General features: G+C 35.7%; 1 protein-coding gene across 3 annotated transcripts in view; it reads right to left on the bottom strand.

Moving 5' to 3' along the window:
• Window positions 1–305: 305 nt before the first annotated feature.
• CCNI (cyclin I) overlaps window positions 306–27,487 on the bottom strand; it is a 34,836-nt gene continuing 7,654 nt past the window's right edge. For 2 of the 3 annotated variants that reach the window (XM_077750568.1, XM_077750560.1), the window contains exons 2-7: window positions 26,281–26,437; window positions 12,355–12,483; window positions 9,230–9,304; window positions 8,937–9,077; window positions 8,420–8,650; window positions 306–1,852 (exon numbers count right to left, since the gene is read on the bottom strand). In XM_077750568.1, the coding sequence (XP_077606694.1) occupies window positions 1,403–1,852; window positions 8,420–8,650; window positions 8,937–9,077; window positions 9,230–9,304; window positions 12,355–12,483; window positions 26,281–26,394 (1,140 nt within the window). In that variant the 5' untranslated portion in view covers window positions 26,395–26,437 and the 3' untranslated portion in view covers window positions 306–1,402. The remainder of the gene's footprint in view (window positions 1,853–8,419; window positions 8,651–8,936; window positions 9,078–9,229; window positions 9,305–12,354; window positions 12,484–26,280; window positions 26,438–27,487) is intronic. The other variant, XM_077750577.1, reaches the window with a different exon arrangement.

Raw genomic sequence — 27,487 nt, forward strand, 5'->3', positions numbered from 1 at the left:
AATATTCTGGCTCTGCAAAAACGGAACGAAACCAGCGGGCTAAAAATGATGTCATCTAGACATGGGTCTAACCTGCTCTAACAAACCATTGCATCAAACAAAAATTTACTATTTGGAAGGTTGAGGGGGTGAAAAAATTATGTCAAAACCTACATTCCTCAGTCACATTTAAATCCCCTTTTCCTCATGTTTTATTTCCTGTGAGCATATATTTGGGATTTTTATCATTTCTATAGTTGAAATGGCAGTGTCTAAGTAATCAGAAACTTGTACCTCTTCACAAGCAGAAAAAAAAGTTAAAGATACAAAGGTGAAGGACAACTTTTATTGCTACCAGAGGCTTTTATCATCAGCACATGGTTTTGACCGCAGTACCTTCTTCAGACTGCACAGGGAGCTGTGAATCCAGAAGACATTAAGAGAAATACAGGGAGGGTGAATAACTTTCATCAAGAAAATCCTAATAGCTGAACATAAATCTAGGGTACTGAATTCAGTTATTACATGTTACAGACCCAAATCATAGAGCTGCCCCAACATCTAGACAGTCTCTCCTACTGATTACAAATGAATGAAAACAGATCAGTTACAAAAAAAAAAAAAACTCTTAGTTGTTACACGTTTCTTTGGTGAGCACCTGGGTACATTAACTTTATCACAAATTCTTTTATACAAATGTCAAAAATGCTTTCAACAAATCTAAGCATATCTTAATTACATGCCACTTTTAAGCTTCAATTTGAGAAACAAAAATAAAAATGATAATTTTGTTTCCAAACTGCAGGAATTGAAATGAGAAACACAAAATCAATGTGGTAGTGTCAGTCCTTTTTCTATTACCACCTCATTCATATGGGGCAATTTTAAAGTACCCTTTTTGGATTAATTTGAATCATGGATCAAACATGGCTGTCACACTGAAATAATTTACTTACTAAATTGCTAAAAAATAATTTTGAGGATTTCCTAACCGGTGGAAGTCAGGCTACAGATCAACATGCATAAAGTTCATTAAGTATTCAATAAACAAGCAAGCAAAACTGAGGAAAATTAAATCAGGATGCTGGTGACAGAGTGTGCGGTGAATTTTGGAACTTAAAACACTGAATTTCTGACACGGGGTCAATCTCCATTCCATTTTAGCAGAGAAAAGGATGGAACTGACAAACACTACAAAAATTTAACTTAAAAAATTGATCTTTTTTGAATTTTCTAATTTTTGGTCTTTATAATCAACATTATTTAAGCATTTAATCTGCCACACAAGTAAACTGGTTTTTTTTTCTGGCTCACTTCAAATTGGCCTGATAAGGTATATACCTTTATAGAACCTTTCCTGGTTTTCCATGTTCCTATCCCAGAGTCGTCTACCTTGGTTTGCAATTGAAGGTAACACTTGAAGCTACATGACAGAAACTGGCTGCAAAGGTGGACAAGGAGAAGCATGTCCCTCTTGCCTTGATAGGTCAGTGCCACATACAGAACCCACATTTTCTGAGACATTATCTTCATTATAGAGCCGTTTGATTCCATCATAGAAGTCATCCACTTCCATTTCCTCTACTTTGCGTTTAGCAGAGGTATGCTTGCACCCACTGGCAGCGGGGAGATGATGGTAGAAGGCTGCTGCACCTCTGACTGGCACTTCTGGTTTGCTGTTGTCCTTGGAGAAATCTAAATCTGGGCCTGGGACAGAGGAGGGATGTAATCTGAACACTCCTTTGTCACAGGTCACCAGGGTGTGCTTGAGGGGACGGTAGACATAAACGGAATTCAGAGGCAGGGAAGACTGCAGAGAAGAGAGGTGATGTGCCACAAGCTCCCGACAGTGGATCAGCTGGGAGCTAGCCATCTGGGCCAGGAAGGAAAAAAACAAAGGTGGATCATTTAATTAATATGTTGGCAACTTTTACTCACTGTGCCCTCTGTCCTCCCCAGCTCTCTCTTTCCCACATCTTCTACCTGAAATCCAGCAACTCCTCCAGTCTACCCATCATCTTCTTTGGAATTATCTCCAAATCTGTACTTCTAATGGAAGTCTCTTTGGAACTTTAATTCTGTAACTGCAATTATATGCTGAACATCTTCATGAAAACAAACTACTCGCTTTTGTTCACTGTATATATCCAATGTCTACTCTTGTTCAGTGTATTCCTACTGTCTACAGGGCCCTTCACTCCACTCTCTTTGCCACTTCTAATCTCTTGATGAAGACCAAAGTACAGATAAACACAAAATTCATTAAAAATTTAAGGAAAAAACCAGAGGCACAAAAAATTTTAAGGGATGGGGAAGATCATCTGGCTAAGGATTTAGAACAAGTATTTTGTTTTGTTTTTACAATAGCAAATGAGAACTTTTGGCATTATATTTTTGTAGAAATTAGCAGGCTTGACAACATTAAGAAGAAATATTTTTAATTTGGGGTTTGACTAACTCCTCCTTATCCTGAAGGATAGTCCAGGTATCCTTTCTGAAGCTACCCTTGACTCCTCCTTGCCACCACACACCCAGACCCCAGGGCCGTCTATATCTATTTCAACCTGTCACCATACTCAAACCACTCTATTAAAATACTCTACTCAACCACTTACCTTTTCCATTACAGATTAGAAGCCCCCAAAAGGCAGGCACTGTAGCATATTCATTTTTATTCCCAAAGTTTCTTTTCTAGCACAGGTACTATATATAAGAGGCTTTCAAGGAGTCCAATTAGTCTCTCTCTCCTACATCCCCTATAATTATAGCTCTAGTTAAAATAATCTTCATCTGGGCAACATACATTTCTTCCCCTATTCAAATATTCCAGTGGCACCCCAATGCCTACCAGAAATAAGCTAACCTCTTTAAGCTTGGTATAAAGGCTCTCTACAATCTGACCCCATCCCTCCTTTTCAGCCTTATTTCCTGGCTTATCCCAATTTAGGCTCTCCATTTGTACCAAACAGGCCTGCTTTCTCTATTCTGTGTAAATGTTGTCCTTTCTTTATCCTTGCTCATCCTGTTTCTACCTGTTAAAACTGGATTACCAATTCCTTCCAGCTCTGGCTAACTGCCACCACCTCCAGGAAGCCTATTTAAACTACTGACTATCGGAGTCACTTTCTAGTCTTGTGTATTTTACAAGTATTTTCAGACATTTCTTAACCACATTTTATTTATACCTATATAACCTTCAGTACACAGCATGACTATGTGAAATACCACAAGAAAATAAAATAATATGATCTGCAATAATAACAAACATATTTGGTCACAAGACTATTTTTACCTCTAAGAATATTCATTACTTGTTACCCAGGAAAGTATCAGTGGAAAGAAGAATGAACAGCAGGTATTATCATAATACAAATGTTAAAATGCCTAAAATTGTCAGAAATAATACACGAAAATGACCATTTTTAGTATCTACCATTTTGTTCACTAAATTTCTTCTTAGTTTAAAAGACACTAGATAGCACCTTAAGGGCAAAATACTATTAACTAGTCTTAGAATTTCTTTTCTTCCCTTAAAGATAGTCCCCAGCTATTAAGCTTACAACTGTAGGCTAAGGCTTATCATGTCTCAGGGATGCAGAACAAGCTGAGTCACGCTAAGAACAGTGGAACAAAAAACACAGAAAAGGGACAGGGCTTTAAGAGTTCTTTAAAGAGAGAGGTACCCTAGTCAATACTTCAAGAAGCCCACAAAAAGGAGGTGACAGAAATTGGGAAGTGAAAAATGGGCTATAGTCTAAAATAAAACTGTTCTTTAGCACATGACTAATACTCAGGGGCCTACAGAACTATAAGTATCACAAATATTCTAATGCCTTGGTCATGTGGCATAATACCACAGCAGAACCCTGAGAAGTGGAGTACATATAGATAACATTGGTTTGAAAAAAGACATGTATTCCAAGTAAAATGAAGACTATGCCACTAAAATCTTTCTCTGTGAAAATAGTAATAGAATTTAACAGAAAGTTATACAGTTGACCCTTGAACAACATGGCGTGGTTAGGGGCACCAACCCCCACAGTCGAAAATCTGCATCTAACTTTCAACTCCCCAAAAACTTTATTAACAGCCTACTATTGACCAAAAAAGCCTTAGCAATGACACAGTCGATTAACGCATATTTTGTGTATTTATTATACACTTACAATAATGATAGAGAAGAGAAAATGTTAAAGAAGTCATAAGTCCTACATTTACAAGAGCATACTGTAAAAAAAATCCATTTATAACTGGATCCATGCAGTTCAAACCCATGCTGTTCGAGAGTCAACTGTATTTTAGAAAATGACAGAGCTAGAAAGACATTACTCAAACCAATACCATCTATATGAACTCTATTTCCATCCAACTAAATCCTTTTTCCAGGATAACATATCAAAAGAAATTCCTTCTAATCTAATCTACTTGAATTTGTTCTAAGTAAACCAATCAAGTATGACCCTTGTTGAGATCCAGTAGGGGAAACAAAACAAGCACATAAACTGGAGTTACACAACTTCAGACACCAGACAACAAGTCCTCTAATGAAATTGTTTTAAAGTGTGTTAAAGTGAAATCATTCTAATTGCAGGATATTAAAGGAACATTTATTGTTATTTTTCGTGACTATGTTGCCAGATTTCAAATAATGGTAACTATTTTTAAGTATCCCTTGGTAGGGAAACAAACACAACTGTATGTAGCTCACCAAGGAAGGTGGGCCAAATAGCACTGAAAGTTTATAGGGCAGACATCCAGAGAGGTTACTGGTGGGAAGGGGGCACCGAATACCATCACATACATTATAGGTTCTGATGGATCCATATTTGGTGGACAGCATGAAGAACTGAAATTACCTGCTGCAGAGTCTGACCTTACGCACTTTCAAGAAGAACTGGGAGACCCTGGTAGAGAAGGCCTGCTTCTTTAACTCTCTACTCTAATTTAAAAACAATCTTTTAATGTTTATTTTTGAGAGAGAGAAAGAGAGAGAGGAAGACACAGAATCTGAAGCAGGCTCCAGGCCCTGAGCTGTCAGCACAGAGTCTGACACCAGGGTCAAACCCATGAACCATGAAATCATAACCCAAGCTGAAGCTGGACACTCAACCAACCACCCAGGTGCCCTGTAACTACCTACTATTGTTTTAAACCACACCACAGCAGGGAACATCTTACTGTGACTACTGCTTGGCTAGGGACTAGGGAGACAACCACACTCATTCAGCAGAGTTAACATCCTGAGATTCTCAAGGTGGGCCACATCAGTCAGAGAGAGAAGGATGGGGGTACAGCTACAAAAGTAGAGCAATGAAAAAAGGGGTAAGAGAAAGAGCTTTAGCCATCTCAAAATGGTGACCAACAGGAGCTAAAAGGCAGGGGTGGTCAACTAGGAGGGAAGCTTGCCTTTCAAACCAGGGAAATTTTGAACTCCGGATGGAACAGAGCCAGAGCCAGTGACCCCCTCACAGCATGAGGTATCTATGAGGAAATCGGCAGTCCTCTCAAACCAGGAGACTGGAAACCATGTCAGAAGTAATTCTGGCATGATCTCACAATTACACTACAAAAATTTCCTGTACTAGAACCAAGAATCCAGGAGGAATATTTACCACACATCTAATTACACAGATATTAGACCTGATATTCCTACCTAAACAGAAGTGATCTTAAAAGACAGCACTGAGCCTTAAAGAATCCGGATCCACCAGGTTTCGGCCACGTATGTTGGCTATGAGTCCCAGTTGGTTTTAGAGAACTGTTAAGACCAAGCATCAAAGTCTCAAATGCTGTGACATTGTTTTTACCTTCTTCATTAATTTGAATACTCCATGGGACAGAGACCTTTTTTTGGGGGGTTTTTTTTTTGGTTTTTTTGTTTTGTTTTCTTTTTTTACAACCACTGTATTCCCAATGCCTGGATCGCAGATTTTCCAGTAAAAGTTTGTGGAATATAATTATTTATATAAGAGAATTAAACACTGGTTTTCAAACTATGTCCAAACCACATGCAGAAGGGAAGAGGCCACGTTAAGACTCTGCATCCAATTGGTCTCTGCCCCAAATTCACATTACAGAGAAATACTTTCCTACTTTATATCCTGGGACAGTGTGTTTATAAGATTTTGCTGGAGTCAAGGAAAGGATTCCAGTTCTAAAAGAAATTCTTAAAACCACTGCACTAAATCTTTAAGGTTTGTATGGAAAAAGCATTGGTCCTTTACTAAGTAGTCTCTGACAAAGTCCCAAGTTCCCTGAACTGCAGATTTAAAATAAAAGAGTTGAATGAAATGATTTCTAAGAAGATTCCTTCAAATTCCAAATCTACAATACTCCTTCAATTAAAAAGGAACAAGTTCCAGTAAACATTTTCTTAACACAAAACACCAGAAGACTTAAGAGAATAAGCATATTCTCCAGTGTTTTTTAAAAACTCTCAAAGCGACAGAATATACATGCTATTTATTAACATTCTTATTATTTAAGCTTCAAAATCCGTCTTTTCTTTGTGACAGTAACACTTCATACAGCAGCTTTTCTCTGTACTAGCTTTGGGAACTGGCACAGAGATCAAGTCAGAGCATTTAAAGATGTCATTTGTCCCAATAAAAAATAAAAATAAAAAATGAAATGTAGAGGGTTTCTATTAATGTCCCATACCCACTTTCACAGTCTAATGTAAATGATTAACATTCAACTTCACTTTCCAACACAGTAGATAAGCAAAGTAAATTTCCCATGCCACACTATTCTCTTCTATGGCAGTTTGTGATAGTTTCTAAAAATTCTCACTAAATAGCAACTATCTCCTAGAATCTACTTTCACTCTAGCATTCATTTCAATGGAAAGAAATACTTCTCAATTATAACAATCTAAGATGTGCTATTAAAAGAACATCTTGGAGTTCCTGGGTGGCTCAATCAGTTAAGCATCTAACTTCAGCTCAGGTCATGATCTCACAGTCCATGGTTTGAACCCCATGTTGGGCTCTGTGCTGACAGCTCAGAGCCTGGAGCCTGCTTCAGATACTGTGTGTCCCTCTCTCTCTGCCCCTCTCCTGCTCATGCTCTGTCTCTCTGTCTCTCTCAAAAATAAACAAACATTAAAAAAAAAAAAAGAAAGAAAAAAGCAACGTATCTTTCCAGTAAAGGAGAAACAGCCTATATCAGAACTAACATCATATGCCTATCTATCCCAGGGATTTGAACAAGCTGAGCCATGCTAAGAACTGGAAAAAAAGCACACAGAAGAGGAATGGGCCTCTAGCTAATATACTGAATTGATCATCAACCTTTTATGAAAAGATCCTCAATCCTTCTCTGCACACAGACTATGGCCTAAAATTCTCAGAGCTAAAATGTAGCACTGAGGTATTTCTAGGTCTGCTAACGTTTACAGTTCATATCTGAGATCAATTACAAGCATCTTACAAAACACCAAATTAGTGTATTACTCTTGTTTTTCCTTTATAGTATTCTAAGTTTTATTAGTTCAATAACTGCAGCTCTTTGCTAAAACTAGTTTTTTTAATTATAAAATATAATTACTTTAGCTCAGAATTTAAGTCTTTTCTCTAAATAAAATCCAATAAAATATATCAGAATAATTACCACCAAAAAAGAATAAATAAGGGCATATAAAAGGAAAATAAATTCCTAAGTCTTTTATGGACTCAGTAGGCAGAGGAGTATGGTTTGCAGATTTAAACTTTACCTTCTATTTGGTGACATGAATAGAACCGGTAAAATTAATCAAAGAGGTTGCTAACATACAGCACCATTACTAACTATCCATTTGAGAATTTTCTCCATTAGAACTCTCACAGTTTATATAGATAGTTGACAAAAAAATTTAACTGGCCTGTAAAATTTTATACCAATTTGCAGACAGAAGTGATGGACTAATCTTTAGGCAATAATAGGAAGTACCAGGACAAAACCTCTTTCAGAAAGTTAGCTTCTAGTTGCTATAAAGTCTAGTACAAATACTTCACTTTCTAGCCAATAATCAATTATTTGCTTGTCTTAAAAACAACTTCTTGCCATTTATGTTTTTGTTTTATCTTTTACAAAATAAGCAAAGTACAGAAGTACTATGATGAAACCTACAAATGTAGCTAGGAAGGTTCTTCATACAAAACTAAAGGACAATATGTTACAGAGAATCTTATTAATTTGTCAAGATTCTTAAAAATTTTAAGTAACCTAGAAGCTCTTGAAAAGAAGCAAAAAAGAAAAAAATACTATCTAACCTTTACAAGAGAAAAAAGTTCACCCAGCCCGTAAGTTTAAAGTGTGTATTACTTTACTCTTGTCTCCTCTTAAAGCAGTCTGCCATTATAAGATTAGAAATGTCTTTTAGTTTTATAGTCATCTAGCAACCCTACTATCCCAATGAGAGATGAACTTAAAATGAACACTTAATTTGATTGACACCTACCTGTGCTTTCTGAAGCAGTTCAATTGTAAGAGGAAGCCAATCAGGAATGAGTTTCTCCATTTCCAAACTAATCATGGCCAGAGCAAGCATAGATCCTTTGAATTGCAGAAGTTGGTTGCAGGCCATACAGTGAAGGAGTTGCTTGGTAAGGACTGCCAAATGTTGAGATGGGCTCAGTTTGGGCAAACTGAAAAGTAACTGAGGCCTAGCTGACACTGCAATGGCGTGGAACTGAAAAAAATCAGAAGAATATCATACTAGTTTTACTTAAAGTTTTAGGTAAATTATGCACAGAAACTGATGTAACCTCAGGTATTACTCAATTCTTAAGTTTGTAGTTTTAGCTTCATGTAATTTGACATATATGCTAAATTCTCATTTTTCCCTGGTTAACTGTAGTCATTTTTCTTTTCCTAAAAAATCACAACCAAAAAAATGAGTGAGCAATCTATTTTCTAAGTTACTAAAATAAGACTACATATTCAAATAAAAATCTGAGAGAATCAGGTATATTTACAATGTGAAGAAAATCCAATGGTGTAGCTGTGTGAAGATCCCAATTCAACTTATCCAGAATAATTCTCTCCATCCTCAGAATTTCAGATGAAGAACATCCACAGAAACTGTCTCTTGCCAACACCTTCAGTACTGGAATTCTCTACCCAAGGCAAAGGGAACAGGGCAGGGTGAAGAGGACAGAAAAAATTAACTAATTTTCAATTTTTCTTCAGGTAAATAGAAAGCAAGCTAATAAATGGAGAGAAATTTTCAAGAAAGAGACATAACTAATCTTTAAAGGAAAATATTTACCTCATCCTCCTCAACAGTCTTGGCAGCTAGGAAAAAACAGCTGATTGCAATACAACTCAAGTATTTTGGGTGGGCCTAAAATTTTGAAGAGGGGGGAAAAAAGCAACTTCAGTGATTTTTCAAAAAGTTGTAAGAATTACAAAAAAAAAAAAAACTAGATAGATATGCAGGTGAGACAGTATGCACAAAATTCTAAGGAATAATTAATCTGAGTCCCACCCACTGTTTTCTAAGACCAGGATCAACTTTTAACTTCACAACCCTAGCCGTATTATATTCTATGAAAATATTATACTGCATTGCTAAAAATTCAACCAATGCTAATTAGCCAAAGATAAATTTCTATCCACCAAAGAAGAATTTAATTTTATAAGATAATTTTTTATTTAATAAAATTCCAAAAATCAACAATCTCGTTGTACATGTGGGGTTTTTTTAAGCTAATTTTACTCTCTTTACCTGTCGTATCAGTAATATTAACATACTACATGTTAGAAGAATTGAAGAGAAAGAAGACAATAAAAAAAAAGACTATAAACATATTCCAAATGCTTTAAAAAATTATAGGTTAGCAGATGACTAGAAATTTTCTAATTAAGTGTCCATGAAAACCAGTGTGTGTGTGTCTATATATATATACATATATATATACATATACATATATATATACATATACATATATATACACATATACATATATATACACATATACATATATATACACATATACATATATACACACATACATATATATACATACATATATATATACACATACATATATATATATATCCACATATATATCCAAGTTCCATGTGAATGAAAGGTTCCTAAATACATACACAATCAATTAGTACGGGGAAAAACTTTCTAAAGGGTTTAATACACACAGGAGGACTTGAATTTGCCTGTTTTCCTGATCTATGATAAGGTAGGTCTACCTTTTACCTTTTTGGTAGAATAAGAATTTGCCAAACCCAGCATCAGAATAATCCAGTTTTAAATAACCGGAACAATTAAGTCCAATTATACTGAATGACACAGAAGTTACATAACACAAAGAAAACCTGTTTTGACTTTTATTTTATACTTAAATATTACATTCCTGTGAAATTGGGGAAACCTTCAGGTGACCTGATGTAGCACTGATAAATTTATTTAATAAACATGCTTTAGTGTATGTGGCATACTGTCTAGAACCTTCTAATCCTCTGCCTACATGAAAAATAACAGCTGATTTAATACCATCAATATTTTTAGGCAATCATTAATATTAATCAGAACATTATGACTTAGAAAGCACTTCCAAAAATATAGTCATGTCTGTCTCAGAAGTTAAGGGACATCACACAAATGTTATAGGAAGTAAAGGCAGATCTTTTAGCTAAGACCATTTTCCAGGCTCCCTTATTTCCCCAAGTATACAACAGATCAAATCCTTGAGGGAATCAGAGTTCACTACAAACAGCCCAACAGCTAACAAGTTTAGGTTAGGTAATGCAACCCCTAAATCAAGGGCACCAATAAATTTTATAATAAGAAGAATCCCAAAAGCAAGGGTAATTTTTTTTTTTTTAAACAGTTCTCACTCCTAGATGTACATCAGAATCATCTGTTTCTTTAAATACAAACATCCAGATCTCACCAACTAGAGACCCAGATTCAGAAGCTAAATAGGGCTCAGGGTCCATACTTGTTTAAAGAATTTAAATTTATTTAAGTAATCTCTACACCCAAAGTAGGGCTTCAAACTCATGACCCCAAGATCAAGAGCTGCACACTCTCTGACTGAGTCAGCTAAGTGCCCCATCAGGGTCCATACTTTTCAAGAGCTACATAGCATTTTCTTCTGCACAGCTAGGACTGAGGCTCCATTCATTGCTGCAGCCTTGTATGGTCTGCTTCTATTTAAAATATGAATACATTTTAGATATTTCAATACAGATTAACCATAAGAGAATCTTATGCTAATAATATGACAGGATCCCTTAAATAAGAAACATGAAAATACTGAGTTTATACTTGGCAACATTCTCTGATGCAGAAATTTCCCCAAATTTGTTTAAAATGTTCAATAATAAGGTAAGAATCTTTTCTGTGACAGAAGCTACAATAAGGTTATTAATAATTTGTGAAGAACATAAAAATCAAGGAAGGACACTATCTTTCTCTGTGTAAGGGAGGTTAGCTACTGTAAGGGTACTGGGAAGGGGGACTGATAAGGAGATAAAAGTAGACATCTCAGATTACCTAAATTTCAGGCAATTAGTATCATTATAATTAAAAATTAAGTCTGTACTTTAAGTCTCTTAAGAGTACAAGTGTGAAACATAAAAAGGTAACTGAGTGGCCATCCAAATTCTTCCACTCCATGATTCTTTGGCTTCTAATTTTTATAACAACAACATGTACAGCATCTGGGCACTGAATTCGTAGTTCCCCCAGCTTACATATTCCTAGGCATACAAATGACAAGTGATTTACTCTTCTACTTTTTCATGCCTTGCCATCAAATAAATGCTGGATTTCTGATTTAAATCCATTGAGGGCCTTACTATGCCCAATTTCACATGATATAACCAATGATACATTACACCAACAGGGACAATATAAAACTTCATGTATTTTTGTATGCTATCATTTAACAAAAAGATACCAAAATTATTGATGTTGTTCATCTTGTTATACTCCAAATGTATGCCTCTAGACGATATTTATATATTTTCAAAACACTACACAATATGGATATTCAATAAAGAAAAAATGTCCAATAGCCTCGTACTTTTCTAGTCCAGTTCACTGTCCACATCTAGTACACCAATGTGTTAAAAGATGACATTCTGCTGATGATATATGGTTTGTATTTAAAATCAGGAAATCAAAAATTTCACAGGTTAATTATGAATACTTGCAGAAAAAAGAAAATTACAAAATACAATTAGAAACATTTCCAAAAATTTAAAGCAATGGCAAAAAACATCATGTCTTCTTAATAGGCATATATATCATGTTCAGGAAGGTTTTCCACTCTTTTTCACTTTCTAGAATGTTTACTAATTGCTGCTGGTTTAGCATATAAACCTTCAAACAAGAGGTTGTGTTTAAGTGTATTCTAAAATATTTACCTTTACAGTAGCTAAAAACCTGTCCAAAAGACTGCTAGCCAAAGCAAATGTTTCTGGGTAAAGGTTGAATTGGTACTTGAGTTTGGCCAGCCACTGAATCACTTCATCCCTCTGGGACGGAGAAACATTCTAGAAGGGAACAATTAAAAGAGAGAGACCAAAAAAAAAAAAAAAAAAAAAAAAAAAAAAAAAGAAAGAAAAAGAAAGAGAACAAGTGAAGTTCCAAGTTACCATCAAAAATGAATTCTCTCTTATAAAAGGTTAGCAAATGCAATGGAATACATTTAGATGTTAAAAATGTTGTTAAGTTTACTCAAAATCTATCAAGCTTGAGATGAATGAAAATAAAATGTTATGTACTGGTCATAGCATATATTATCAATATCCAACATTCTCTTATTCTTTCTTAAATAATCTTCATTATGTCATTTTTACCACAACCTATACTTTAAACAAAGGTGTTCAGGGAATATAACACTTTAAAAGTTTAGGCATCACTATTATCAACTGATAGTAGTTTTAGAATTAAGTTTCCCAATTCTAAATAAAGAATAAGAAAATATAGTGAATTTCTTTCTAAGACAGCAAATAGCCACAAAAACCATGTTAGGAAATATAAATGGAGTAAGGTAATAGAATAATAACCCATTAAAAACAAAACTAAAGTCAACATGAATAAATGAAAGATACCAGGCACAGCAGATGAATTATAAATTTAAAGATCACAGAGGAATACTGAAGGAGAAATTCACCTGAATCAATTTACCAATGGAGATATTACTATACATTTAACATTACTGCTTCCTATAGATTATTTTAAACTGCTTTATAGGCTTAATTTTTAGATGCTATACACTTTAAAGTAATTATGATTTAGATAACTTTACCCTTGAGTTTTGCAGGCCCCATTAAAAAAATAAAACGTAATAATAATCACTTATAATAAATGAAACATCTGTAAGTACTACTTCTGCCAGGTAAACACAACAAAGTACAGAAATGACTGTGATTAGTGGAAAAAAGTATTTTTAGTAAGTGAGGGTTCCAGACAAGTAAAGGTTTAATCCTTAACCCAAATTATAAAGCACTGCAGTCTTTATAATCGTAACCATTTTAGATGGAAACTTTTTAAAATACATTATTTATCTAATTCCTTAGAAAGTAGAGAGGTCATAGATTAAACCTTTTTCCTGATTACTCTGGGTCAATTTTATGAAATTAATTCTAATATCACAGAGAAATACATTAAGAGCTATTAAAGGATGTTAAGGCTGTATATCTTAACATTATCTCCTCCAACAGATATTTAAGTTGGAATTTCTTCTCTCCCCCATCTTGGCTTTCTTTACTGTTGTGAGAAATACACAGCTTGGTGCTCATTACAATCTCTGCCACTGTACTGGCTAGCTAATTTCTCATTTTCTTTCCAACTCGTCTGTCACTTTTCACTTTGGCACAACAATGTAAAATGTTTCTTAGTGTTGGTCAAACCAATTAACTATACTTATATCATTTTTACATCTAACTCTAACCTGAGTTTTAACTGGTATTTTAGAAGGTTAACTGCCATATCCACCTTCTGGTCAATTCCTTTTGTCAATAAAGAATGACCCTAGAATATTATACAAGAAATACTGACAAGAAAAGGAGATAAAAATGGTTTACAACCTCTCACGTTAACACCTCACCACCAAACTGGTATTAAGACTATGAACAATAATCAGAAAACATCTGACAATCAAAACATTTAATTCAGTTCATAGTAATAAACATTTAGTGTCTATCATGATAGGTCGTGGGAATACAATGATGAATAAAAAAACTTCCTGTTAAAACTTCAAAACTTAAAAGTCTCATGGTGAGGCAAACATAAGAAAATGTCCATCAGCTAAGATTAGTGTAAAAGAGAGGTATGCACAAGGTGCTAAGGCAACATACTGGAAGGGTAACTTGGTCCTGTGTGGAAGTAGGATGAAAGCTTCATATAGGAAACAACAACGCATCTGTATCTTAAAAGTTAAAAAGTGAGGAAAGAATGTGATCATTTTAAAGGCATGCAAAAGAGCTGTTTTTATAAGCCTGTGAACCTTACTCTGAAGCATAGGAATGACGTTAACCTGGAGGAAATAACCTGTTGTTAAGCTCTTCTGACTTACAAATAAAATCAAGGTGGGTGAAAAGGACTGCTTGAAACAGATACTCTGAGAATCAGTGGCATAATTCCACTCATCAAAAAGAAACATAAGGCAATTCGTGAAACTGAAGCTATGGGCTTGACAGGTTCTGGATGCATAGACTAGCAAGGGAATTTACGTCTTGCACAGACTACTGTCTAACATGACAGAGGAAACTGGAGTTAGGCTATTAGAACCAGGAGCTGAATTCTCTAGCAAAAAGAGTCTCAAAATGGTAACAAAACTTTTATCGTCGGGAGCTATAGCTTCTTGAAAAAAGTAAGAGGAAGCAGACACAGACTGACAGGTAGGCCTGGAGTCAAAGAACTGTTAGCAGAGTCAGTCATTGGTTCGATAATGTATCATTTTCCACTGAGCCCTCAGGTGCTACTTTAAGATCTAGTTCTGGAATAGGGGTTCCCTGGGAGCCAAATGAAGGCAGTCACAATACTTGTAGATGGACAGACTTAAGCATTCAAGAGAAATTAAATTCCTACCAAGATGAGATTTTATTTAAAATGCCAAAACAAAGAGAAAAGTAATGTTAAGTAAGCCATCCAAACAAATCAAATGACATGGAAATACATTCACGCAAAGGGAAACAGATGGTGACAGAATCTGATGGAACTGGGGAGGCTTTACAGAGGTGAAAGAACAATGACCTAGAGTAGCAATGAAAGAACAAAGACCATTAATTCCACCTTCAGCTCAGATATCTATACAATGGGGATAGAGGAGAAAAAGATCCCTAACTGACAAAATGTATTAGTGTGTTTATTTGGTATTTTTGACATTAAACAAATTAACATAAACATATTTGTAAGAAGTGCCACAAAAGATAGACATAATCTGCTATAAGAGTATATAACATAGGGAACATGGTTATATAGATTTCCGTACCATAGCTATAAAACTAAATGATACATCTTTATATAAAGTACAAACACAGAATGCAAAAGGCACTTCAATACTAGTTTTGTCCTTTCCACTTCTAAAAATACTTAACACTCTAATGATGTCAGAAAAAATTTACAAAATATTACATATCATTTTTAAACCTTGAAACTAGTTATAAAAGAGATCATAACAGTATCTTTAGACTTTACATCTTATATTAAAATTTGGGAAGAGGGCCAAGAAATCATTCCTGTATGGCCAGTATTATTATCACTAGTTAAAATTAATAAAAATAACAACAAAAGAAACTGACAAAAGGTAACAGTTTAAGACTCACTCTTAGGAAAGTCATACTAATATCACTTTTTCAAATCGATTCAAACATGTACTTACGAAACAGAAATATTATTAGGACAGCTTTAAGTTCTGTGTCTAAGTAATCCCATTCAGAAGGAAGGACAGATGGAAGAAAGAACTGCCTGCCCACCCCAGATAGTACTTCTTGATCAAGGGATCTGTTTTCTTTTTCCATGGATTCCTCAAATAGGGTTAAGAGAGTTCACTAAATTGGTCAACAACCAATCCTCAAGAGAATTTATAATGCATTGATTCAACCTGGCAAAACACAGAGCTTTGTATTTCACATGCTACTATTCTGATCATAAAAATACAAATCCTCCTCAGCTTTAAACTCTAAAATGCTCACCATTATCTAAAAGATTAAGTACTATCTCCAGGCATGGCATACAAATCCGTATGATCTCCCTCTCCAGCCTCACTCATCTTCCATCACTTTCTGCCTAAAAATTCATACTGTAAGGATAGCACTTGTATATTTATAGTCCTTCCTTGCTCCTGCCATGCTATTTTATTATATCACTGCTCCTCTGTTCATACTGTTCCCTCTGGTTGGAACACACCCCTTCTCTTTTACCTGCCATATTATTTATCTTTGAAGAGCTATTTCAATGGTCACTCTTCACTACACTTTTCCTAGTAACTCATGTTGGGCAAAGTACTTTCCTGTGCTCCCACAGCCTCTCCTGTCACACTAAAGTTCAACATTTAAAAAATTACATTTCTGCTTTTCGCTACGACAGAGTAGGTAGCAACCTACAGTCCAGCTGAGAACTAGAAAAGCTATTAACAACCACCAACACCACCACTGTTTTGAAGTTATCAGAACTGCTAGGACCACCAAGCTCTGTAGAACAAGATTCTGGAGAGGAGGTACAGGTATCCCTCAATTTCAAAAGTCCATGTTATGTCACTTAACTTTTACAGAAAGTCTACATTAGTACACGAAGAAATCCAAAGAGAATTTTCACCTCTATGAAAAAAGGCAAAAAGTAAAAATAGCGTTCAGCATTTGTTTTGCAACAAGCCATTAGAGAGTCAGCAGTGGCACACCCAGAGCAGCAGATTGGTACTGCCAATCTCCTGCCCCCAGAACTCCACTCAGTACCGCAGCATCAAGCCAGCATGGCTTTGAACTGTGTCTATGAGCATAAGCACTTTATCTTGACTTATTTTGCTCATCTGTTAGCAAGATGTGTCCTAAGGTATCAGAAAAGCCAAAGAGATGGTGTAAGAACACTCAATAACTTTTCCTTATAAATTAACGGTAATTGCTTCTTAGCATTACACCATTTCAGCTTAAGAAAGTTTTCACAGGAGTACTCTATTCACTTTCACATACTGGGGAAAATTTTTTTTTTTTTTTATGAGTAGTCATTATTTTATTTTATTTATTTATTTATTTATTTTTACAAATAGTTTATTGTCAAATTAGTTTCCACATAAATGGGGAAACCTTTAAGGAGAGAAATCAACATCCGGCAGTAGCTTTTCATTCAGGGCATTTGTCTCTCCTGTGAGTATGCCAAGAGACTGAGGATGGGCAAGGAAACCTACAGAGCTTTTGAGACTTCTATAGGCCTAGAGACAAAACACGGAGACTTCAGGGGCCAAGAACCTAGTGGGGCAGGGAGGGTCAGAGAACTGAATATGACACTCAGCTGACTGCCCCCTTAATTTTGGCATAAAATTTTCTTTCTTGTTTTAAAGTTTATTTTATTTATTTTGAGAGGTAAGAGAGCACACGGGGATGGGCAAAGAGAGGGAGAAAGAATCCCAAAGTACTTTCCTGTGCTCCTACAGCCTCTCCATGTGCAAAGCCTGACATGGATCTGAACTCATGAACTGTGAGATCATTACCTGAGCAGAAATCAAAAACAGGACGCTTAACTGAGCAACCCAGGTGTCCCTTGAATTAAATTTTCTGAATGAAATTGTGAAGTTAGGAAGGATAGAGATGTAAGAAGCTACCTCTGAAAAGCAAGAATGAGGTCAACGCCCTTCGGTGCCTCCCAAGTTCTCAGGTGGAATCCTTGGCTATACTGGGGNAGACATACCCAACTGCAGCCCAGACTTCAATCAGCACCATCTCTCACTGGGTTAAAGTGATTCATCTCCTACTCAGTTTGCCTACCAAAGAAAGACTGAACCCTTCTGCAACAAGAAAACACCTAGAACCTTTACAATTTTTCATAATGTTCAGCATCTAATTAAAAATTATTGGGTATGCTATATAATGCTAAGTAAGCAAAGTCAAATACCATATGATTTCACTCATATGTGGAATTTAAGAAATAAAACAAATGAACAAAAGGGGAGAAAAAGAGAGAGACACATAAATCAAGAAACAGACTCTTAACTACAGAGAACAAGTTGATGGTTACCAGAGGGGAGAATGGTGGGAGTATAGGTGAAATAGGTGAAAGGGATTAAGAATACACTAATCCTGATGAGCACTGAGTAAGGAATAGAATTGTTAAGTCACTATATTATACACCTGAAATCTAATGTAACACTATATGTTAACTATACTGCAATTAAAATTAAAAACTTAAGAAAAATTAAGCAGGCATGGTAAAAGAAGGAAGTGACCAAAAACCAAGAGAAAAAAGGGACAGCAACAAAAAGACCTAGATCTTTGAATTATCAGAAAAGGAGTTAAGGGACATGTGGGTGACTCAGGTAGCTGAACATCTTTGTTGTTCAGAGCTCTTTGTTTTGGTTCAGAGCATGATCCTGTGGTTCGTGGAACTGAGTCCCACATCAGGCACTGCACTGATAGTACATTGATAGGCAGAGCCTGCTTGGGAGTCTCTCTCTGCCCCTCCCCTGCTTATGCTCTCTCAAAAAAACATTAAAAAGAAAAAAGGACTTAAGAAAATAGAGGAAAAGTATGAAAATAGATGAAAAAATGAAGAATCTCACTAGAAAAAGGAAATTCAAAAAAATATAGTAACTGAAATTAAGAACCCCATATGTGGCAAATGAGACATGGTTGAAAAACTACACTTTGAGGAAACCTTAATTTTAAATTGTGTATATTAAAATAGAAGAACAAATGGAAAATCAAATTTTAAGCATCTACTTCAACATAAAGAACAGCAAATTACACAAAGATAACAGAAGCAAGTAATGAAAATAAGAGGAAAACTTAAAAAGAAAACAAATGTATGGAGTGCCTGGGTGGCTCAGGCATCCAACTCTTGATCTCAGCTCAGGTCTTGATCTCATAGTTATGAGTTCAATCCCCATATTGGGCTCTGTGCTGGGTGAGAAACCTACTTAAAAAAAAAAAAAAAGCAAACNTCTAAAAACACTAATCAAGAAAGAAAAAGTACAAATCACTAAGTAAATGAAAAAGGAACATCAGTATGAACTTTTTCAATGTTAAAAAGATATTATAGGGGTGGGCGCCTGGGTGGCTTAGTCGGTTGAGCGTCCGACTTTCGCTTAGGTCATGATCTCGCGGTTCGTGNCTGCCCCTCCCCTGCTCATGCATGCTCGCTCTCTCCCTCTAAAAAAAGAAAGAAAAGAAAAATGATATTAAACAACTTTACACAAATAATTTGACAATTTAGATGAAATAAATTCCTTGAAAACCACAATTTAGCAAAACTGAAATAAGACTTAAACGGAGGCCTGATTAGTCTCACATTTACCAAAGAAATTGAATGATTTAATACTTTCCCACAAATAAATCTCTAGGCCCCCAGTAGAACCCACCAACATTTAAGAAAGAAATAACACCAACCTAGACAAATTGAGAGAGAGCATTTAAAAAAAAAAAAAAAGCAGGAACATTTCCCAGTTCATTTCACAAAGCCAACATACTTTACTATGAAAACCTGACAAAAGGCATTACAAACCAATCTCACCCAAGAACATAAAATGCAAAATTCCTAAGCAAACTGTTAACAAAATCCAATGATGTAAAAAACCTTAACACCTATTTATAAAAAGTCTCTTGACAAACTAAGGCAGATAACCTTCTTAATCTGATCAAGATGACCTAAGGAATATATAACAAATACTATACTTTTTTTTTTAATTTTTTTAAATGTTTTTTATTTATTTCTAGGAGAGAGAGAGAGACAGTGTGAGCAGGGGAGGGTCAGAGAGAGAGGGAGTCACAGACTCTGAAACAGGCTCCAGGCTCTGAGCTGGCAGTCAGCAAAGAGCCCGACGCGGGGCTCGAACCCACGAACCGCGAGATCATGACCCAAGCGAAAGTCGGACGCTTAACCGACTAAGCCACCCAAGCGCCCCTATAACAAATACTGTACTTAAATACTCAAAACTTTCCCCTCAAACTAAAACTGAGACAAAGATACTTGGTACCATCATTTATATTCTGGGGCCCTAGCTAATTCCAAAAAACAAGAAAAATAAATAAAAAGTATTAAGAACTGGATAGGAAGAAATAAAATCATGATTATTCACAGTAAACATGTCTATGTATAAAATACAAAAATACAAATTGAGTCTGGGGTGCCTGGGTGGCTCAGCTGGTTAACCGTCTGACTTCAGCTCAGGTCATTATCTTGCGGTTTAGGAGTATGAACCCCATCTTGGCCTCTGTGCTGGCAGTTCAGAGCCTAGACCCTGCTTTGGATTCTGTGTCTCCCTCTCTCTCTGCCCCTCCCCAGCTCATGTTCTATTTCTGTCTCTCTCAAAAATAAATAAACATTAAAAACTTTTTTTGAACAAAAAAAATACAAATGAGCCTGTAAGCTAATTCAATATAATCAATATATAAAAACCTATTTTATTTCCATATACCAGTGTACAGAAACAGCATATTAAAAAAGGAAAAATCTAAAATACCATTTGTAATAGCCTCATCAAGACTCAAATATCTAGAAATAAACCTCAACTACCAAATATTATTAAAATAAACTGAGGACTAACTTTAAAGAACATGGAAAAATAGTCTATGTTCATGAAATAGAAGATTCACATTATAAAGAATTCTCCCCAAGCTGACTGATACAATATTCNACAGAGCCGGCTTTGGACCTTCTGTTCCCCTCTCTCTCTGATCCTCCCCTGCTCTCCTCTGCACTCTCTTTCTCAAAAATAAACAGTAAAAAAAATAAAGAGAGGCAAATGAGCCAATGATGAGAAAAAAGGCAAGAAACAGAAGCACAAACATATTCACACGTAGAGTCACTTGATTTATAACAAAAGTGCACTGAGAGGAGTGGAGAAAAGTGTTTTTTTCTTAACATTTATTATTTGAGAGAGAGAGAGAGAAACAGAGGATGTGACGCAGGCTCTGCACACTGCAGAGCTCATACAGGGCCCAAACTCATGAACCTTGAGATGGTGACCTGAGCTGAAGTCAGACACTTAACCGACTGAGCCACCCAGGTACCTCAAAAACTGTCTTTTTAATAAGGTCCCGCCTCTCTCTATGGAGAAAAATGACTGACTCCTTACTTCACACCATACCAAAAATAAAAACAACAACAACAAAAAGAATCTCAATTGGAATACAGATCTAAATGTAAAGGGTAAAACAATAAAGTCTGCAAAAAAAATGCAAGAGAACATCTTCATTACATTGGCTAACACAAACATTTCTTTAAAAGGACCAAGCAAAAAGGAAAAAAATTTTGATATTTGGTCTTTAAAAATAAAGAACTTCTATTCATCAAAAGTCAACACAAAGAGAGCTGAAGACATCTGTAATATACAGTCTGCAAAAGAAAGGACTCTCACAAAACAACAAAAAACAGACAACTCAATAGAAATCCAGGTCAAAGATCTGAATAGACATCTCACCAAAAAAGTAAACCTAATAGGCAATAAACATATGAAAAGCTGAACTTCAATAATTATTAAAGAAAAGAAAATTAAACCCAATGTGATACTATAATATACTTTTCAGAATAACTAAACTGAAAAAGACAAGACAACACCAAGGGTTGACAAGGATACAGAGCAACTTGGGACTTTCATGCTCTGCTAGAAGGGGTTAAAAAAAAAAAAGTGACATAATAGTGGTATAACTACTTTGGAACAATTGGTGGTTATCTACTAAACCTGAAATACACATATTCTAAGTTCTAGCAATTCCATCCCTAGAAATATACTCAAAAAATACATGGCAAGGAGAATAAATTAATTATGACTACATGAAGTAACATGGGTGAATATTACACAAAATATATTGAGCAAGAGGTCAGTACACACTCTGATTCCATAAATATGCGTGAAATTCAAAACCAAGAAAAACTAATCTGTAATAATTAGGTTAGCGTTTTCTCAATGCAAGGGAGATAGATGGTAGTAACTATTAGAGGACAGAAGGGGGCTTCTGCAGTGTCAGTAAAGCAGTGTTTACATAAGTGTAATTTAGTGAAACTCTGACAGTTGAACACTTAGGATCTGTGAACTTTTCTGTATATTATACTTTAAGAAGCTGTTTAAGGAAAAGAAAAAAGAGAAACTAATCTGCAGGGAAAATAGATTTATCTACTGAAGCCAAGGATGGTATAAATATGACAGAAAATCCCTATGTTAGATAACAATCATACTTTTAAAGCTAGAAAAATGGGTCAGAATCAACAATTTAAAATTTAGTAAGAATAAATACCACCACATCGAAGTCAAAAACTAAAAAGTATATCTAGCACAAAGGACACTTTGTTTCAAACTGCAGACAAGACGACTTTGGGGCGCCTGGGTGGCTCAGGTGGTTAAGTGTCAGTCTTTGGCTCAGGTCATGATCTGACTACTCATGAGTTTGAACCCCGCACTGGCCTCTGTGCTGACAGCTCAGAGCCTGGAGCCTGCTTCGAAATCTGTCTCTCCCTCTCTTTCTGCCCCACCCCCGTTCACCCTGTCTGTGTGTATGTGTCTCTCTCTCTCTCAAATAAACATTAAAAAAAATGTTAAAAGAAAAAAAAAGGCTTTAAAAACAAGTTCAATAAGCCAAAATGACACTGCTGCCAAAACAAAACTAAACAAAATTTAGGCTGGTTTAATGAAATTATCAAACCAAGATAAAGTAAGGTAATATTTTCACTTCATTGCTTATTACTGACTACAACTAAAAGATCACAACTTAAGAAACACACTAAAGGGGTGCCTGGGTGGCTCAGTCAGTTAAGCATCCGACTTGGGTTCAGGTCATGATCTCACGGTTCGTGGGTTCGAGCCCCGCATCGGGCTCTGTGCTGACAGCTAGCTCAGAGCCTGGAGCCTGCTGCGGATTCTGTGTCTTCCTCTCTCTCTGACCCTCCTCTGCTCACGCTCCCACTCTCTCTCAGAAATAAATAAATAAGTAAATAAATAAATAAATAAATAAATAGAAAAGAAACACACTAAAAAGAGTATATCTCAAAAAAGAAACCCTGGGGTGGTAAGAGAGAAATCTTAATCAAAAAATGGTTAAAAAACAAGGAAGACTTCTGCATAGTGAAGGAAAACAACAAAACTAAAAGACAGCCTATGGAATGGGAGAAGATATTTGCAAATGATATAAAGGGTTAGTATCCAAAATCCAGAAAGAACTTAACCAAATTTAACACCCAAAATCAAATAATCTAGTGAAGAAATGGGAAGAAGACACGAACAGATACTTTTTCAAAGAAGACCTCCAGATTCTAACAGACTCCTGAAAAGATACTCATCATCACTCATTATCAGGGAAATACAAATCAAAACCACAATGAGATACCACCTCACACCTGTCAGAATGGCTAAAATGAACAACTCTGGAAACAAAAGATGTAGGAAAGGATGTGGAGAAAGAGGAACACTTTTGCACTCCTGTTTGGAAAGCAAACTGGTACAGCCACTCTGCACAAACTGGTGCAGCCACTTTGGTTCCTCAAAAAATTAAAAACAGAACTACCCCATAACCTAGCAATTGCACTACTAGGTATTTATCCAAACAAAAGTGCTGATTCGAAGGGGCACGTGCACCCCAATGTTTATAACAGCATTATCAACAGCCAAAATAAAAAAGAGCCCAAATGTCCATCAACTGATGAATGGATAAAGAAGATATGGTATGTATGTGGGCTGCAATATAAAAGAGAACTGTAAGAAAGGGATACAGAGGTAAATTTTAGGTAGAAAAAGAAACAAGGAAACTGAAGGAACAAAGCAAAGCAGTAAACTATTTTATTTTTCCATTTTTACCAGCACTTAAAAAAAATTAGAAAATCTGGACAAAGTATGTATATGGCTTAATAACAAGACTGTGTTTCTTTTCTGCAAGAAATCAAGAAGGGAAATCATGATTAGAAGCAACAGTGGAAAGAGAAGTAAAAAAGCCAGCCCATGAAGCGTGACAGAATAACATAAAAAAAATTAGAACTAGAATAGAGAAGTGTCCCTGAGGGTTACTATAGAAAGTGGCTCAAGCCCTTACAGCTCTTTACTCTCATCCCTATCTTATTCCCTATCTCCATCAGAGTAAGCCTACCCACATTTTAGAATTAACTTTGGCTTCTACTTGATGTCACTAAAAGCAAATCCTTAAGTGTTCCCTCTTAGAAGTTTAATACTGTTCTATTCTCTGGTATTACCTCAATAATATTTGTTAACTCACCTACAGAAATAGCCAGTTTAAGTGATAACATAACAATATATTATAATCTTAGTAGAGTATCACCTTTAAAGACCATTTTGTAAAAGAATGTTATTGTTGGTTCCATACTGACTCAAGGAGACAGCAGAAGGAGGAAGAAATGGTTCTAAAGCCAGCTGTATTAAAGCTTTGAGGCTTACCAGAATGTCAGAACATAAGGGTAGGAATTTCAGTTTTCTCGCTGATGTATTTTCAATGCTTAGAAGTGCTCAGGGGTGCCTGGGTGCCTCAGTGGGTTAAGCATCCGACTTCGGCTCAAGTCATGATCTCACAGTTCGTGGGTTTGAGTCCCGCGTCAGGCTCTGTGCTGACAGCTAGCTCAGGGCCTGGAGCCTGCTTTGGATTCTGTGTCTCCCTCTCTCTGACCCTCCCCTGCTCTCTCTCTCTCTCTCTCTCTCTCTCTCTCTCAGAAATAAAAACATATAAAAAAATAAAAATTAAAAAAAAAAGAAGTGCTCAGAATGTAGCAGATACGTAATGAACATTTACTGAATGACTGAATTCCCAAGTAATCTAAAAAAAAATCACACAAGATGGGGCACCTAGGGCTCAGTTGGTTAAGAGTCTGACTCTTGATCTCAGCTCAGGTCATGATCTCATTTTTCGGGGACTGAGCCCCACATAGGGCTCTGTGCTAATGCCACAGGGCCTGTTTGGGATTCTGTCTGTCCCTCTCTTTGCCCCTTCCTAGCTTGCACTCTTTTGCTCTCTCTCTCAAAATAAATAAACTTTTAGTAAGAAAATTAAAAATCACACAAGGACCTAAAAATAAAAACTGAAAAACAACTGGGACGAGAACTACCTCAGGTTCAAATTATCTCTACTACTTATTAAAGTCTTGAGCAAAGGGACTATTACCTATTTCAAAGGATGAGATAGTAAATATGATAATACATTCAAGTTAACTAATTTTAATCTGCTAAATGTCAAATAAGTAACAATAAATGCAAAACATTTTTCTTCAGCTTGTGACAAAGAATAACAGAAATAGGTTAGAATTAGAAAATGCATTTAGATTTCAAACACCTATGAACAAAGGTTAACCTAAACCAACAAAGGAGGAACTTTGATATCTGCTATTCATTTACCTACACAGATCAAAAATTTCTTGGCCACTATTCTTTATCTCAAGCATAGTGCAAGATACCAAAGATAAAAAGAGCTTATACAACAGGCTTTGAAAGTGCATAAATTGAATAGCTGTTTGTAAAAAACAAACTAAACAAAAACATTAATAGGATTATATGATAGAAGTATAAAAATTTCTAAAAGGAAAGGCATAGCTAATAGTACTTGAGTGGTAAGATGGCTATCTCTCTAGAAACACCCAACACTGGCATTACCTTGGTAGCTTACTTGAACTCCTTATGAATATTCAAACTGAGGACTCATGGGTGTGGGGGGTGAGGGGGGAGATGGGCATGGAGGAGGGCACTTGTGGGTATGAGCACTGGGTGTTATATGGAAACTAACCTGACAATAAACTATTTGTAAAAAAAATAAAAATAAAAAAAATAAACATTAAGAAAAAAATTTAAAAATATGAAAAAATTTAAAAAATGAACAATTTTTTGTTTACTAAAAATAATTTCAGCTTCCATAGCTAACTATATACTTAGAAATTAAAAAAGGCCTATTAGTGTTAGTATTGGACTACAATGAAAGAGAAAGAATATATCTTCCTAAAGCTGTCTCAGATAACAAAACAAGCTAACAAAAACTAGAAGTTCATTCTTGTTTTGTTTGAGAATGAAACAAGAAGTTTCTCAAATAAAAAACAGCACATATCCTTTAATGGTATGTATTTCTCCCATGCAGTGTCAGGATACCACTATATGACAGTAGTACACTTATTTCTAAAAGTCATCTATCTAGAGTGAAGAGAAAAATCATTACCTGATTGGTAGGCATTTTCGGCACATTCACTTTCCACATCTGGGCTTCCCTAGAGATTGCCTTTTCCAACAGGAAAGACAATCTCTGGTTCTCCAAAGGCCCTGGAAACTTCATGATATCCTTTGGATCTGCCTGCCTCCCAGCTTGATGTAGCTACCTATAAAATCAAATATAAAACAATGCTTTTTCTTTAATTATAGAGTATATGTAGCATTGTACAAATATATTGGTTCTTATTAAGCAATTCATAAAACAAAATAAGAATGTTACAAGACAGTATAGGATTTCATAGGTCTTTAAAATATCATATATTAAAATGTTACAATAATTACCAGTTACCTAAATATATTCACTTTTAATATGAGACTCATTAGTAAATAAAAGACGTGGACATATAATTGATAGAAGCTATACACTCTGAAGAAAATATATCACTACATCTCAAATTGACTGTGCCAACAAATTTTAAGTCATGAGCTTTTCATACTAGCAATTCTTAGTAGTTGTCACAAATATTCCTCTTAAGAATCTAATCAGATAAGGGCTAACCTTTTCTTTCATTAAAAAATATGAAATCCATAGCATTATATCCCACTCACTCCCATATGAAATCATCTTTATTTGTGCTTCCTGTAGTGTCCACTAACTAAACACAGAACTATTTATATTAGAATTAAATAAAGTTAAAATATAATTCCTCAGTCACACCTGCCCATTTCAAAACCTCAACAGCCACAAGTGGTCTGTGAATACTGCATCAGATAGTACAGAAAAGGAACATCTCTATCACTGCAGAAAGTTCTATTAGAGAGTGATGATCTAGAAAACTCAACAATAAAGTGATTGGCACCCTAAAATGAGCAAATCTAAAGAGTAATATTCCAGATGAGTGCAGTGCAACTGGAAGTCCAGGAAAAAGGTCTTTAGGTGAACGAAAGGAAAGAAGAGAGAAAGAACGAACGAACAAACTACAGATTGAGAGGTATGACTATACATAGATAACTGGATTGAGGGGCACCGAGGTGGCTTAGCTAGTTAAGTATCTGACTTGATTTCAGCTCAGGTCAAGTCACTACCTCAAGGCTATCCAGCTCCCCCCCAGGCCCCCGTGCTGACAGCACAGAGCCTACTTGGGATTCTCTCCCTCCCTCCCTCTCTCCCTCTCTCTCTCTCTCTCTCCTCTCTCCCCCCTCCCCCCACTCACACA

This window comes from Crocuta crocuta, unplaced genomic scaffold (genome assembly GCF_008692635.1).
Source record: "Crocuta crocuta isolate KB4526 unplaced genomic scaffold, BGI_CrCroc_1.0 scaffold1, whole genome shotgun sequence".
NCBI classification, from domain to species: domain Eukaryota; kingdom Metazoa; phylum Chordata; class Mammalia; order Carnivora; family Hyaenidae; genus Crocuta; species Crocuta crocuta.